General features: G+C 31.1%; 2 protein-coding genes across 5 annotated transcripts; one reads left to right on the top strand and one right to left on the bottom strand.

Annotated features, from left to right (window-relative positions):
- The first annotated feature begins 2,905 nt into the window (after positions 1-2,905).
- LOC105798103 (uncharacterized) lies at positions 2,906-9,675 on the top strand. 3 transcript variants are annotated; one of them, XR_001134916.2, is made up of 10 exons: positions 2,906-3,147; positions 4,369-4,582; positions 4,860-4,948; positions 5,032-5,170; positions 7,216-7,290; positions 7,406-7,527; positions 7,609-7,684; positions 7,837-7,896; positions 7,978-8,190; positions 9,295-9,675. XR_001134916.2 is itself a non-coding variant. In XM_012628019.2 (9 exons), exons 2-9 carry the CDS (start codon positions 4,442-4,444, stop codon positions 8,104-8,106), a joined length of 831 nt encoding a protein of 276 aa, XP_012483473.1. In that variant the 5' UTR covers positions 2,906-3,147; positions 4,369-4,441; the 3' UTR covers positions 8,107-8,374. The 3 variants fall into 3 exon arrangements, 1 of the variants encoding a protein (XP_012483473.1); XR_001134918.2 differs by having other exon boundaries at positions 9,298-9,675; XM_012628019.2 differs by lacking the exon at positions 9,295-9,675 and having other exon boundaries at positions 7,978-8,374.
- Positions 9,676-10,671: 996 nt separating this feature from the next.
- Positions 10,672-14,706, bottom strand: LOC105798104 (uncharacterized). Of its 2 annotated transcripts, XM_012628020.2 has the most exons (3): positions 14,641-14,706; positions 11,391-11,721; positions 10,672-11,306 (listed from the first exon to the last, which is right to left on the bottom strand). In XM_012628020.2, the coding sequence occupies exons 2-3, from the start codon at positions 11,436-11,438 to the stop codon at positions 10,818-10,820; spliced, it is 537 nt and encodes a 178-aa protein (XP_012483474.1). In that variant the 5' UTR covers positions 11,439-11,721; positions 14,641-14,706; the 3' UTR covers positions 10,672-10,817. The 2 variants fall into 2 exon arrangements, 1 of the variants encoding a protein (XP_012483474.1); XR_001134919.2 differs by lacking the exons at positions 10,672-11,306; positions 11,391-11,721 and adding an exon at positions 13,868-14,111.
- Positions 14,707-17,507: the final 2,801 nt, after the last annotated feature.

Consider the following 17,507-nt stretch of genomic DNA (forward strand, 5'->3'; position numbering starts at 1 on the left):
GTCCTTTTGACATTTTACAAAATTACCTTCAATTACTTTTATGCAATTTAGTCCCTAACTCAAAACATGCAATTTAACCATTTTTAATCAAAACTACTTTACAAAATTGTTCTATTTAACAAAAAACTTAATAATCCATCATAAAATTCCAAGAATATACAAAACTCATCAATTACATAATCCACAACATTTAACAGTTTTACAAATTAGTCATTGAATTAGCTAGATTGAGCTAAAATGAGCTCAAAAACATAAAATTTACTAAAAATGGACAAGGTTTACTCACCTAATCGAATAACTTAAGCTTGGCCGAAGCTTCCATGCCCTAGTTATGGTGTTTCGATTCTCTCCCCATGAAGAAGAAAGGAAATGCTAATTTTATCTTTTAATTTCTTTAATTTAACTGACCTTTTTAACTATTTACTAAATTAACCCTTAAATATAACTTATGAAATTACTAAATCATGCTCATATTTTTCCATCAAATGAGATTATGGTATAATTACCATCTAAGGAGGGTTTAATTGCACCATTGGTCCTTCAATTATTTTTAATTATTGATTAATTAAACTTTATTTCAATTTAATCCTAAACTAATTAGGACTAAATGAAGAAATAGTCCAAAAGTTTGTGGATTTAATCATTCACCATTGCCTGGACTTTTGACCATGGTCTAATAACCATTCTGGTCCCTTTAGTATTTTAAATCTATAGCGATTAACTTTTACCTCTTTTACAAGTTAGTCCTTTTACCTAAATTAAGCAATCAATCATCAAAATTACTTGACCAAACTTCAATTCACCTATAATATGACTCTGTAATTATTTAATAAAAATATTTACAGCTTTAAATTAGAAAACGAGGTCCTAATACCTCGTTTTCAATAACTACCGACTTTCAATTGGTTAAAATTCCTCAAATCAAAATTCATTATAAAATTACTATTGACTCGTATAATTTAAATACTAATTATACAAACTTCCTCATCGGATTTGTGGTCTCAAAACCACTATTTCTGACACCACTAAAAAAGGAACTATTACAAAATAACCATGAATAAGCCTACTTAGCTTATACTTTGTTGGTGTTGAGCCCTTCTAAACATGTGACATCAAGGCATACAAGCCACAATTTAGCATTATTAATGGAATCATCATTAAATTGCTCAACTTACATTCTCATGACTTAGTAGCCAATCATCTTATGAAATTCATATTTAAAACTCTCGTGAAGGTCCCATAGCTTCCTAGCTTTTTCATACACACAGGCATGCTCACATTTCATTTCTATAATTCCTTTACTAAGGCGTACAAGATTCTCATTTATCATTTTACTAAGGCCACATATATTTAAAACTTGTTATATAGGCTTTCCAAGAAGTATGTAATCACAAACTCTTGACAAAGGAGGTAACCCATATTACTTTTTAGAACCGACCAAAATGCCTTTTCAACGCAAAATTACCTTTTTATCCCTCTTTCTTTCTTTTTTTGGTCTTTAATATGATGATGAAAATTACATAATTTTCCTTTTTCTCGGTAAAATTAAAAAATTTATAATTTAATCCTTGAACTCTCAAATATTTCCAATTTGGTCCCAAGAATGATTTTCTTCCTACAAATACATATTCCGATTTGTTCTTATGTCAATTCATCATTAATAACTCACTATTCCCATTTTGGTCATATTTTCACTTTAGACCTTAAATTTTTAAAATTTACAACTTAGTCTTTTTTTGTCATGTTTTCACTTCTAAAATTCTTTTCATAAATTTTCATCTCAATTATTAACTTTGCTTTCATGAGATTCCTTTATCTAACTCATTTTTCCAAATTTTTCATCAATTCACTATATTCACCGTAAAAATTTTTCATGTGTCTAATTGAAAAATTTGAAGATTATAAAAAGCTTTTTATGAAAATTGTGTATTTTTTCCTTCATTAAATTTATATTTCATATGGATTTTCAGTAAGATTTTAAGAAGCATATCTTTTGTTGATAGACATCCAAATAAAAATGTTATAAATTTCATGTTCAAATTTCATGCTTTTCAATGGTAATACACATTGCATTTTCAAGAAGAGATTTCAAGTTCAAATTTTGAAAACGAAATTATTAAAAAGAGGAGTTACGAATTTCAAATATGGACCTAAAATGAACATGAATACGCAATTATAAATAGTGAGATGCAAAAAGCTTATAAGTTAACTCAAGTAAAAGGAAGAAATATCATTTTGCATATTATATTTTTTTCTCTATTGTTTTTGCTATAAATTTTCTTAGTTTTGCATAGAGATGATTATAGGCCGAGTTGAGCTAGGTTCGGGCTCAAGTAAAAATTTAGGCTCAAACTCGGCCCAGCCTGAAAAATGGGTCTACAAATTTGCCCAAGTTCGGCTCGGATAAAAATGCTAAAATCCGGGCCCGCCCATATTAAATTCTTTTTTATATTATATTATTCTTTATATAATTTTTAAATATATAGTAAATAAAAATACTAAAAATATTAAAATAAATATTTTCAAACAAATTGAAAATAAATTTTAAAAAATATGTATACTTAAATAATACTAAGATAGCAGCAACTTAACAAGAAAATGTCTCTCAAATAATAATAAAATTAACAATAAAACAAGTGTTATATGATATCCAAATAATAACAACATAATAGTGAAATAGAAGTAAAATAAAGAGAAAATAACAACAAAATATCATTAAAATATTAAAAAATAACAAATTTTTTTATCTTTAATGAATTCGGACCAGACTGGGCTAAACTAAAAATATCTTATCCAAGGCGGACCCTTTTTTAAAACGGATTTTTTTTTATTTGCCGGATGAACGACACATGAGCCGTTCTAGTTTTGCAACAACAATAACAAAAAAAAAAAAAAAAAAGTTTATTATTTACTTGTTAAAATATTCCTTTCTGAGTTTTGGTTTCTTGTTCTCTCGCTCCTCAAGAAACTAAAAAAAAAAAAAAAAAAAAAAAAGAGAACAGTTAATTGTAAATATTACAATGCGATCTCTTTTTTAAACGTGAAAAGAGGAAAAATAAAACAAAAATGAAGCAGGAATCCAGCAGCTTCTATTTGCCCAAAACGAAATCCCTGATTTCTTCCTATAATTTATTTTCTCCGATTCCGGTAACCCCTTCCATTTCCATTTTTCCATTTTTGATATTTTTTTATACTGTTTTTGTTTTATCGTCTTATCATTTTGGGATTGTCAGTTATAATATTGATTTTCTTTTTTCTCTCCATATTGTCTTTAGTGGTTATTTTGATGTAGTATTTTGTTCTTGATTTTTTTGAATTGATGTTTCTATTGACTACATTTTCTTTTCTTTTTGCAAATAAAATCAGTGGGTATTTTTATTTATCATTTCATTGTTTCTTTTAATAACTTCACAGGATGCATTAGGTTAAGGAGAATAAATTAAAAAGGGTGATTAGTTTAAAAGTGCCTAGTGGAGTAATTAACATTTTCTTGGTCATCGGCATCGAATGATTGTTGTTCTTGTTCTTGTTGCTGCTGCTGTTGTTGTTGTTAACATTTTTCCCAGAAACATAATAAAATGGATGGGTTTTATTTATTTTCTTAACAAAGGGGAAAGAAATCCTGAATTTTTATGTTGTCTTGTATATTATTAGACTTGTTTGCCTTAAGTATGCTGTTTATTGGCGATTCATTTATCAGGTTAATATCAAACCAAACTATCTTTGATGTGGATTAACCATTCTCTATTGAAATCAATTAATTGAATGGTGTTATTTGAATTTGATGTGTTGACAACTAGGCAGTTTTTGGGGTACAAAGGAAATGGCAACCTAGGTATAAGGAAAGAAATTGCAGAGCAAGGTTTTGACCCCCAAATATCTTGGATACTACCTCTTTAGCGTATCTTTATGAACCAACTGAGCTAATATTCCCTTAATTTTGAAGGACTTAATTGTTGCTAAGTTTGCTGCATGAGTTCATGATTGAAATGCATTACTGCCATGCAACCCTAAAGTTATATGCTAATTTGATTTTCGGAATATAACAAGTTTGTGGATAAGCTAAACTAATTCTTGTTTAAATACATTTTCATGACATAGCAATTGTACACTCGCCCCTATCTTTCTTCCTTTTAGATGACTGGTACGGAAAAGAAGCCTTAGCAATATCATTTTCTTATTGTTTCTCGTGTTTAATGAACAAAGTAATTCATACTCTTTTCCTTGCTTATACAAGAATCCAAAGTGATGCATTATATTTCAAAATTGTAGCTACAGTAATCAGAGCATAGAATTTTTCGTTTTTTAATTCTTTTTCTCATGTTAGTTCTTTCCTTAAAATTGTTTTGCATCTTATTCATCATGAAGAACAAGAAGAATACAAAATAGAAGACGCAATGGAAAATTCATCTTTTTAGGTTGATTGGTTGAAGAATGTGTTATGATACTGCTTTCTGAAGAAGCAACTATGGAGATACAATCTTACCAGAATCAGGCAGAGCTGTTGTTAAAGGAATATTTATTGGCAGATTCCTTCATCCCATACACATCAGTTATTTGTGGCATTTTTGCTTGCAAGATGGTATATTTCTTGCTCAATTTTATGATTCATTATTCAGTTAAAACAACTCAATTAATCTAGAATGACAATTTGCAGCTACATGAAGTTAATGTTTTGTTTTGTCTTTTTCTTAGTGATCATCCTTTTACATTGATATTTTGTTTCTTTTCAGTTTTCACTATTATTTCTCTCTCTGTTCAAGCCTTTTTTTATTATTTTCTTAGTATCTCTTCTACTATCTTTCCCTTCTTTTCTTCTTTTTTCCTCTCAATTTTTTACAATTACTACTCTTTTCCAGGTCTATGATCTTACACAGTTGTTTAGCAGTGTTTACTTTAAGAGCTATCTCATCCTATCAAAAGTCCAACGGAATGAGTGGAACAACCGGTGACTGATATTTCTTCTTAGCTTGAATATGTTGTTATTTGTTTTTTATCAATACAAATTTAATGTCTGGATGGTTTATGCAGATCCATATCAACCGTTCATGCCATTTTCATAACAGTCATGTCCTTATACTTCGTGTTTTGGTCAAATCTCTATTCTGATAACCGATATGCTGGCATGATTATGTTTCGTAGTTCTGCATTGTCTACATTCACATTGGGGGTGAGGGTACCATTTTCTTGTATCTTCAATGAAAACTTTTAGGAATTGAGATATTTAATAATTGATATTTAGTCTTTTATGCTCAATATAAAATATTGGATGTTACTAAGAAGCTAATCTGCCTTGCTGTTTGTAACAACTTCAAGCTAATTTTTTCAATCATGCACTTTGGTACATAAATACCTCCAGAAAGGTTTATTTTCTACTTGTGAAAAGTGCATCATTCAGAAGAACCATTTATGCGCCAAGTTTTCTTCATTGAATAAAATACTTTTAATATAATTTTATTTCATAAATACAAATAATTTGGGTGGCACTGCCATTGATAGGACACTTAATTGTCAATTGTTGTTGAATTCTTCTGGTGAAATAGGCCTCCCATTTACCGGGGACAATGATGAAAGGCTTATATGTTCATATATTTAATATGCCAGTCTTGATTGTGTGCATAAGTACAATTTTTTTGTTTTAACGTGGTTAAGGGCTCTTAACCATTTGGTTTCCTAGCTCCCACATAATATAAAAGATCTCCTTTGCCCAAAATTCTTGTTTGTGTGAAATTAGTAGCATAATCATGGTGCAAAAATATGCATTAATGTTAATGCCATTTAGCAAAAATTTTAACAAAATTGACATTAAATTGATACGTGCTTCTCAGAATCAAGGTCAAACTTTGGCCTTGAAATTTTATATAATCTGAAGAGATCTATTCAACGGTGCTAATAAATGAGAATAAGTTTGTAGAAATCTACATCCCTTATCGGTTTCAATTATTAGTAATGGAAGATACTTTTCACCAAGTTTATCCTGACTTTGAGTTGAGGGCAAGCTCTTTTTCCGGGGGAGTAATTTTAGAGGCCAACATCTATGCTAGGAAAGGCCTTTAATATGGGTTCTTCAATTTTGTCTTAGATTATGCATTTATTTCTTTCCCTAGATTTTTTAATTACGTTTTTATTTCAGTTGATTTGTTTTTCTTTTAAGAATAGGTTTCTTTTATTGATTATGTTTCCTCTTTTATGTAATAAGATTGATCTTCATTTAAAGGGACATGTGAAATAATAAAATCCAAAGCAGAATTTTATCAAAAAAACCCTAAAGAGAACTGTCTCTCTCTAATAAATCCTAAGGTTTCAATTTCCTTTTGAGGAGCTGTTTGAATTTCCTTTCAACAAGCTGAACTCTCAATCCCAAACATGGTCGTCACAGTTTATTTCACTATCAGTTAAATTTGCAACTCGAAACTCCTCCCCAATTTTAGCATGTGTCTGTCTCTTATATGTCATGGTCATGAGGCATGATCTGCTCACTGAATAAGTAAATCACTTTGTCATAACACTATTTCCATTACTTCATCAACAATGGGCATCTGGTGCTGGGATATGTCAGTGCAGACCTGTTCTCACTTGAAGCTGATCAGTCTGATGTTTCTTGAACCTCTTCTTGCAATTACTGTTAAGGAGCTAAGTAGTCCGAGTCATTCTGCTTGGAACAGCCAGAACTAGGGAGCATATCAACCACATTAAGCCTTTTGGCCTAGTATCTTGATTCTCTTGACCATACTAACTCCTAGTTAACTTAGCTGATAGCTCTTAGCCTATTGACATTTTCTAGGTAGTGCCGTCCATTTATCTTTAATGGGATGCAGTATTTAATGAGTTTGTTTTAGGATTTGGTTGGAGTAAGCAATAAAATACTGAATTAGCTCATGTACTTTCTAAAATAAGCTGTTACTGGGTATTGTATTCAATTGAGCCCTTATATGAGAAATTGATTTAAGGATAGGGGCTTATATTGCAATATGTCATGAAAGTATTCCTAGCACATATGAATGTATGCAATTTGTCCATCAAGTCAGATTTTAAAACAGATGGAAACTAATTCTAGAACTGTTATATGTACAAAAGGGAGTAGTCTTGCAGTAATTAATTCATCTTGCTGAAACTTTTCAATTTGTGTCGACATTTGTTTAGGTTTAGATTTAATGTTTCATCACGTGTAGCTGGCTTCTAACTACATTAATCTTAGATACCACCTTTTAACAGGTATCTGTTGGTTACTTTCTTGCTGACATTGGGATGATCATTTGGTTTTACTCTTCTCTAGGTGGAATAGAGTATGTAAGTATTTAATTTTTTTATTTATTGTAATCTTGCCCCATGTTTTCTTCCTTCCTGGATGATTACAAGTGGTGTTGTATCTGATGTGAATCAATCTAAAATATTGTTATTTCAGGTCATTCATCATTTTCTCTCCTTAACAGCTGTCGCATATTCTATGATGACTGGGGAAGGTCAGCTATACACCTTCATGGTACTTATCTCTGAGACTACCACGCCTGGGATCAATTTGAGATGGTAATATAAGTATCTTATCTGTTGGTTGTGAAATGCATATAACTTTTGCTCTACATTAAGTATACTTCCTGGCTAATATAGGTATCTTGATACGGCTGGAATGAAGAGATCAAGAGCTTACTTAATTAATGGAGTTGTAATATTTGTAACATGGCTGGTAAGTGAAATCAATTTATTGCTTCTAGACTTATTCCCATACTGTTAATGCTTGCATGGATGTAATAATCATTTTTAGAAAGCTTTTTACATTTTCTTGGTCAATAGAAAGTTTTTTACATTTAATGCACTACCTTTTGCTGTTTTTGGCAGGTTGCTAGAATACTCCTGTTTATGTACCTATTTTATCACGTTTACTTGCACTTTGATCAGGTAAAAGTGTTCCTGGATTGTCATTTAAATGTCAATTTATTATCCTACAATTGTTTCATCTTTGCTTTCTCCACAAAACAGGTTAAGCTGGTGCACAGCTATGGGCTACTGTTAATATTCGTCGTGCCTTTTATCCTATCAGTTATGAACTTAATGTGGTTTGGAAAGATTATCAAGGGTTTAAGGAAAACATTAGCAAAGAGGCAATGAAGGGTACTTCACGGTGACTGACACATGAAGTTACATTGACAAACAAAAACACTACTTGCCATTAAGCTCAATGCCCGGTGCTAGGTATTCTCTTTCACCCACTTTGTTGCTCTGTAAATGGTAGTAAAGGGTATAGGACTGTAGAGCTGTCATGGTTTCTGATTCAATGTGAGAAATCACCTTGTAATGCTGAAGGATGGTTGACTTAATGATTGGATTCGAAATCTGGATAGAAATGGTGAAAATGCCAATGGCTGTTTTTTTATCAGTTGTTAAGGCGCTAAATCTTGGTACTGTGTTTTTAGAGAATGATTCATTTCGTTTGGTATTAAAGAAAGATGAAAGGTGCCAATTTTAACGACTAACATCTTATCGAAGTCCTTAGAGTGTTTGGTGTTAGTCTAGTATCATGAGTTCAGTTAGATCCGGCAACTTGTGAATGTGTAGGTAAAAGTGTCATGGAGGCTACTGTACTAGGTGCGAAATTATATTTTGCCCTCTCTATTTAAAAAATGGGCAAACTTGTCTTTGTACATTAGATTAAAGAGCAAATTTATTTTTTTTTTGTTAAAAATTTTATCCATTTTTACTATTAAAACTCGACATGGTTGACAGAATAACTAAACAAAGACACGTGGCATGCCACAGTACCTCATCTTGACCTATAGGGACTAATTTTTAACAATAGAAATGGATGAAATTTTTAACAGAATGATCAATTTATTTTTTGATCAGGGACTAATTTGCCTGTTTGAGTAGAGGCAAGTTGCAATCTGGTCTCTAATACAAGGTCTTCCATGGTACTTTTACGGTATATGAATTGGTAATTTTTTTGGTAGTTTGATATAAACGCAATGTACACCATTTAAGGTCAAAAGGCACTTATCACCGCAACCTCATCGCTAATTGGGTGGGAAAAAGCCCTGAACTTTTGTGGTTTAAAATTGTTATTTGGTAAAATGACACTATAACATTCATCTCTAGATTTGTCATAGGATAACCTTGATGCTGACTGTGTTGATAACTGGGCTATCATTTCGTTTCTAATTTGTGGATCTGATGTAACACAAATGAGTGCGTTTGCTTGATATGAAAAAATTGTTAATCAAATGATTAAAATTCATGTTACTTTATAGCTTATTCATTTGATTAATAAATTTTCCATTGTCACTCATTTTCGTGCTTCAGAAGAGATGGGAGTTGTTGGCATCACTAGTAATTATCTCAAAAATCATGCTCTTCTCAATAAATGATTCGGAGGTTTGGAGATGAGAGACTGTTTTTGAAGAGAGACATTATTGCCACAAAATATGGCCATGGTTTGATGAATTTGCTTCCACAACCTAATTGTCCTATTGGAGTGTCCTTTGTGTGTAAAGATATCACTAGAGGGATCATATAATGATATTCTTAAAAATGAGTTTATGCTTGTGGTGTAGGAAAGGTAATTGTATTGATTTTGTTAGCAATTTTTTTATGGATAGCGGAAGTTTAAAAATTTTCACAAAATCGAACCTTTGTTGTATTATTTATGGTTATAAATTTTACCAAATTTAGTATGTTAATTAATTCAATTGTATTATTTTTTTAACTAAATTTTAATTTTTTTTAAAGTCATTATATTGGAATATATGATTAAATAAATTTAATTGTGATTTTTAATCATAAAGTTTTGGTTGAAAATCAACTTTTTGAGAACTTCAAACTTAGACTTGGGAAGCATATGCGAAGTGGCATAAGGATGGGATATCCATTGAAGATATCTTTAAATTTATGAACACTTTTGTGTTGTCGTGCATCAAGAATGCATGTAAGGATGGTGGAAAGTGGGTTGTGCCTCTAGTACCTTAATGTAGATGGCTCCGCTATAAGTTTGCCAAGACCTACAAGAGTCGGAGGTATTTTGCGTGATGAGATTAGTAAGGCAATGTTAACTTTTCTGAGCCCCATAGGATTTACTAGCGCAAGTTATTATACGTGAAGCCCTACGCTTGTGTGTGACTTCAAATTGGAAAAGTTGATACAAGCTTAAAGATGTGATTGGAAAGATTCATTTACCAGCCTGAGTCCTCATTAACGGAGTGTCGAGTTTGCCAAGAGGGAGTTAAATGCAATCTTTGACAATCTTACAAAATTAGGAGTGCATGAACCTAATAACTTAGTCCTAATTCACTTGTAAGACTGACTTAGTAAGCTAGTCTTTGTAAGACTTAGGCTTCGTTTGTTTGCTAGTAAAATGTTTTCCGGAAAATGATTTCTGGAAAATGATTTACTTTTTTGGTGTTTGGATAAATCTGTATAAAATATTTTCTGTTGTTTGGCAGATTTCTTGAAAATAATTTCTAGAAAAGTTGTTTTTACATATATTAATAAATTTATATACATATTAATAAATTTATATTTTAAATTGTTTTTGCATATATTGCAATGATTTATTTATAAATAAATCAAATTAAATATATAATAATACTCAATTATTAAACTAGAATATTAACTGTCATAAATTGAAAACAACCAAAGTCAAATAAATTATTTGTAATTGTGTTATAAAAATAAAAATAAGGATTGAATAATTATAAATTAGCTTCCAAACCACAATTAATATTAGAAATATTATCCAAATGCATAATTAGTAGTACACCACATAATAACAACATTGTCCAAGTGCATAACTAATATTACACCTCATAAAAGTATCAATATCTTCAACCTTAAGAAAATTTTTGAAGCCAAATTTTTTTATGCTTCTTACTTTTAACTAAAAAAGCTTTAGCATCGGATTCATGACTCACTAGATAATCAAACACAGAACACAAGAAGTCATCATCAAATCCTTCTTCCTCCATCGGCATCACTTCTTCGTAAAGATGTGGTGTCTTATCCGCAGTAAATTGTTTCAAAGCATTAGCAATTTTGCCAAGTTGTTCACCCACAAATTTAATTTGTTCATCAACGACACTTTCTTGAACATTTTTTCCTTTACGTTTGGATGTGCCAGATGAAAATACATTTGTTCTTACCTCTTCAGCCTCTTCATTATCGCAGTCTACAGGCACTGAATCTTGGTTACCATCATCCAAATCTATGTCACCAAATGTTCTGGCAAAACTCCCTGTTGCTATATCTTTGCCAACAACCAACGCCATTTCATCATAATGATCAATGCTTTTATTAAAAAATGGTTCATACTTCTTGTGTGCCTGTTGGATATTATACACAATTAGAATAACAAATAAAAAATAATTGAAATATACTTAACATATATATATATATACATATATTACCATCACTGCTGCATCATATGTAGCTCTATCACATGTGATCATTTTCATATTATCATCCCATCCAAAACCACTTTCACCCCGAATTGTGCATATAATCTACTACTGGTTTTTTACAGTCCTCAAATAATTTTCCACATGCTTTGCATCGCATTGGACTTGAAATCTTTAAGAAATAGCTTCGGCAACTCGATTAATAGCAACTGCTTTGAAAGTATTAGAAGGCTTATTTCCTCTCTGGGCCTGCTCTGCTAGAATTTCAAGAAAAAGATGTTCCATCGGTTTTGTCCACCTGAATTGCTTGGACGTCCCTTCTTTGTTGCTCTTACTCATTCTACATTAATAATTGTCATTGTCAATCATTTCAATATCCAACAAGCTTAAAACATAATAAATTTAATATCCAACAAGCTTAAAACATAATAAATTCAATATCTAACAAGCTTAAAACATAATCAATATCTAACAAATTCAAGACATAATAATTTCAAAATACAACAAACTAAAATGGAACCTATCATTATCCAACCAACATTAACAAAAAAAAAAGAAACAATTTTTAATACTAAACATACATAACATAGAAACAAAAACCTTAAGCCTTAAACCTACCTACTATTTCTAACCATATAATTAGTCCACATAGTTTGTGCAATTTTGTCTCTCTTAGCAGACCATTCTCTTGCTTCTTCTCTTTTTTCTCGCTCCGTAAGAGTTGGTATTATCAAATCAGACTCAAGCTCCTCGTATAATCATTGATTAAGTAAATCACTAGGATCAACTCCCATTATATGATTATGAATGATACAACAAGCCAAAACTGTATCTACTTGAGTCTAAAAATTCCAAAATGGTTCAACATCTAATACATGAAACCGTTTCTTCAAAATCCCAAAAACACGTTCAATAGTGATTCGTAATGATGAATGATGAAGATTAAAGAGTTCCTTTGCATTTTCAGGCCCCTGAGCACTAAACTCTTTTAAATGATATCGGACACCACTATATGGGGTAATATATCCATTTCGGATGCCATATTCAGCATCAGCAAGATAAAATTTACCTACAATTTTACAAAACATAATTAATACTAATAAATTATGAGCTTACTAGAACTATTTGGTATTTAATGATAATTATTACCTTCCGGAATTCTTAATCCTCTTGGGCGTGAAAGTGCATCACTTAAAATACGAGAATCAAGTTCGTAGACTTCCCAACCAGCTAAAACATAGGGAAATTTTAAATCAAATGTAATGGCAGCCAATACATTTTGTGTCGTCCCTCCTTTACGACTACGAAATCTTCCTTGAATGCTAAGTGGAACAGATGCACTAACATGAGTTCCATCTAATGCTCCAATACAATCTTTAAAATAAGGATAAAACCTTGGATTGTTTCTGATTTCACTAGGAGTTGACTCATCAGGTAATCTAATAACTAGTTTATACAATTTCAAAATAGCTCTCAATACAACCCTAAAGTAACGGTGAACTGTCTCAGTTGATCTATAATATCTAGATCCAATCACTCGAAACCTTACATTATGACCAATTATATGTAAAAATATAACTACTTGCTCCCTAATATTCACAGATTTAGATGATTATAACAAATTATTCCTACTAAGAATATCATACAAATTAAAAAAAGTGATCGGTCTCATCCTTATCACATCAATACAATGCTAGTCATCACTATATAAAATACTATTAATATAATTTTCTCTTTCATAATCTTGATTCACACGAGGGTGAGAAGCAATTTCCTTCCTACTTTTTAATTTTTTAATCCAAAGAGCCCCAAAAGCTAAAATTGAAGCCACGACTCCGACAATTGCATTTTGATCTTGATTATGATCCATCTACACAAAATAATGCCACACAAATATTTGATCACTACCAAAAAGATGCAATATTTTCATAAGATCACATATATGACTAAAATTTACCATGACTAAAGTGCATACATACATATCAAGCTAATTATAATTGCATTAATATTTTTTTGAGAAATTAAGCTACTTTCTTTGTACCAATACTTCAATAAATATAAATATATACAATATTTTATATCGATTTAAAATTTTACATGCATGACAAATATAAGTATATTGATGAAATCAATGGTTAGTTTGTTAAAATATTAATCATATCAAGATTAGTTTTTAAATGTATTATTTTAATTATTTTCTGGTATCACGTAATCAAAATACTTTTTAATTAAAGATTGCATATTCTTGGGCATATATTAGCTATCAAAATGGAACCCAATGGAACTGGCATGTTTTTTTTATTAAAAATTTAGATACATAAAAACAGAGGTGACGAAAGAGGCTGTCAAATATTTTTGCCTCCCTCAGAAACAGAAAAAATAATTATTCTTTCTTTCTTCAGAAATAGAAACAGAAATAGAAAATTTTGAAAGCTATAAAAGTAGTACAATAATAAAATTATATTATAATGTTTGCAATCCCTCCATAAAAATTAAATAAGGTCTTTCTTTCTTCAGATTTCATAGTCTGAAAATTCATTAACAAATATATTTTCCTAGTAGATAAACATCTTACAAAACATTTCAGATAAAAATTTGATAAACATTGAATAGTCAAGTTTATTGATAGAAAAACACCAATCTACCCAACTCGAACTTTGACACAATACACAGAGTACGCAGTCGCTATTAAGACTATCAATCTCGCATGGCTTAAGGAGAACAAATAACCTATGCAGATACATATAACTCCATCAAACAAGTGTAAGCATAAAGAATCTTCCAAAATGAGATACAATTCATAACCCGTTTAGCATTGAGAACATAAAATAAATATGTATATCTGAAGTAAATTCACATGCTAGCCAGACATTATATGACAGTATATGGATTACATAAAGTAGTACTATTTTGCATACATTAAAGACCAGGTAAGAGCTTTGGTTGGTCATCGAGAATTATCAAATGGGTAATAGATAATGGATAGTCACAGAAAATCCTCAGAATCATCATTCATGAACAAGCTTGATAAAAAGAAAGCCATAATCCATTTTCATACAGCTTAAGGTGGATAATTTTGTGAAAATAAACTATTTCTCAAACAGAAAACATATGATTAGCTATAGTTGCAGATGTCACCAAAACCATAGATAGAGCTATCCATGTGTCATGTGGATATGAAAATAAAATAAGAAAAAAGTACGAACGCCATATTACCGACAGGAAATTTTCACTCAATAGAGCAAAAAACAAGCCATACCTCCAACTATAAATAGTGTTCCTGTTATCCAAAAGTTAGCATACATCCATAATACCAAAATGACGACAATACCCTACAATAAAGAGGCGGTGTGTAACCCAAGTCTTGAGCAATGACTCCAGTAGCACCCTAAAACAAACGAGACCGGATCATCAAGATCATTCTAAAATTTCTCATTGTGCATCGATAAGATCGATGCCATAAAGTAGAATAAAGTTGGAACGGGATAGAGTAAATCCACCTAAGTCATAGAAAAACCTAAACATTACATGTTTACCCGAACATATGGAAAATATCCACAATTAACAACCTCTTGGTTACTTTTTTCTCCTTGAATCTCATGTCCAGTCATCAAATAAAATGCTATCAAACAGAATAACATAACTTGTAGGGTCGAAAAGAAGATTTTTAACTTCCCTAAGGTCATTTTGTGGTGCAAGTGATGGCTCATTCGAGATATGCATAAATAGTTTATGACAAAAGAAAAAAGGCTGGATATTCAAGAACAACAGCCTGAGGATAATATTCAAGAATCTCCAATAAATATACATACATACATACATACATACATACATACATACATACATACATACATACATACATACATACATACATACATACATACATACATACATACATACATACATACATACATACATACATACATACATACATACATACATACATACATACATACATACATACATACATACATACATACATACATACATACATACATACATACATACATACATACATACATACATACATACATACATACATACATACATACATACATACATACATACATACATACATACATACATACATACATACATACATACATACATACATACATACATATATTTTGATATATCTTACTTGTATGATTTCCAATCAACACAACCATCAGATTCTAGAAATGAAACTTTTATTAAGCTAAAATTCAAGCATCTTTACTAAGAATCTAACCTAATAAACACATCAAATCAGCATCGAAAAATCAAGCTTAATTCTATGACATTATCAAATAAATTTCAAAGATAGATCAAGGTTGACAAGCATAAAATCCAAATAAAAATCAATCGTCTCAACTTCATTTTGAAAATTGTAATCATTTTCATCCCCCCAATCAACAAGCCTTATAAAATCAACAAGCAACTATCCCAAAATAAAAGCAAAACACAAGATTTTAAGGAAACAATAAAATACCATGCTTAAAAGTAGATAAAGCAAGTAGGACATGGAAGTCAAGCTAAGGAAACAACTCCACATTATTACAAGCAAATAAGCTGAACCCAATCTACTGCACGATTGAAACCCTCTCACTAAACAATCTATCCAATAAACCAAAACCAGCTTAAAAAATTTGTCGAAACCAACACATCCACTACAAACCAAAATCGAGCAGAAGAACACTAATACAAATATGCAGAAACCCCTAACAATTAAATCCTAGAGCTTGCAATCAAGAATGTGAGTAGAAATCTACCTTCGATGAATCGCGAGAAGAGGTGACAAAGGAGGCTGTAATTTTTTAACAAGCTAACGAGAAGAGGTGAACCAGCATGTTCAAAAAATCTGCCATTAGAAGAGAACCATCATGAGCATAAATAAGAAAGAAATTCAGTAAAAATTAAAAATTTAACAGACCCATTTCGAATGAAGTAACCTTGATAAAAAGAAGAATGAGATTATACATTATTCTGGCTGCTAATTTTTTAGGGTTTTTTCAAAATACAGACTTGAGTAAGGACGACGGTCGACCGACAGAGAAGACGAGGCAGAGATGATGAGGTGAGGCCAATGAACAGAGATGAGGAGGAGAGGCTGAGGCTGATGAACAGAGATGAGCAATGTGCGATGAGAGTGAAGAGAAGAGCTGTGGAAAATGTCTTACACCTTAGAAATCGGTAAGACATTTTTCGGAACGGCTGAAATGATTTACCTATGTTTTGGAGAATGTTTTCCTATAGGAATTCATTTTCCAGCAAAACAAACACCGTAAAATTTGGAAAATGTTTTCCAGAAAATATTTTTACCCTAACAAACGGACCTTTAGTAAGAATAACTTAGTAAATATAAATATAATAATTTTAAAGATAGAGTCTCCTTTGAGTACATTAATAAGTTAGCAAGAGGGATCAATGATAAGGGAGTCTATAGGACTATGAAGAAGGTAAGATGACGGAAAGATGATCCTACAGATGTTGGAGATATGGTTGTTAACGGATTAATGGAGGAGCTTATATCTTTTAAGGATAAACTCCTTAGTTGGATATCAAATGAGAGGGAAGAGGAAGAGGAAGAGTGTGATGGTGATGATGATGATGATAATGATGACAATGACAACGATTTTGAGTTACTAGATAAAGATGTTATCATTAGGGTAGTTGATGGAATACTTGGCATAAGATTTTCTAAAACGATTCATGCTATGATTTATTAGAGTACGTCGAAAGCGATCATTATTAGGTTTCTTATCCGTAAGATTGTTTTTAGTGCATTATGCAGTAAACTTTATAACATATGGAAACTGGTTCAAGGACTTAGAGAATGGTTATTATTTGGTCAAGTTCAAGTGCCAGGCTATTAGAGGGACCTCGATTATCCATGGTCAATACTTAACAGTTTAACCTTGGTCACCTTTTTCAACTTCACAAGATTAATCGTATAAAATGGTTGTATGGATACGTCTTCTGGGCTTTTTAGGGGGTGATGTATGAAAAGAGTTTGCTACATCAATGAGTGGTATCATTGGTTAGGTTAATAGTAGATGATAACACAAAGGATGGGTCTAGGGGTCGATAATTAGTATTGATTTTGGGGACCCTTAAAGTTCTAAAATTTACTAAAATTTAAAGAAT

The sequence above is a fragment of the Gossypium raimondii genome, chromosome 9, assembly GCF_025698545.1.
Source record: "Gossypium raimondii isolate GPD5lz chromosome 9, ASM2569854v1, whole genome shotgun sequence".
NCBI classification, from domain to species: domain Eukaryota; kingdom Viridiplantae; phylum Streptophyta; class Magnoliopsida; order Malvales; family Malvaceae; genus Gossypium; species Gossypium raimondii.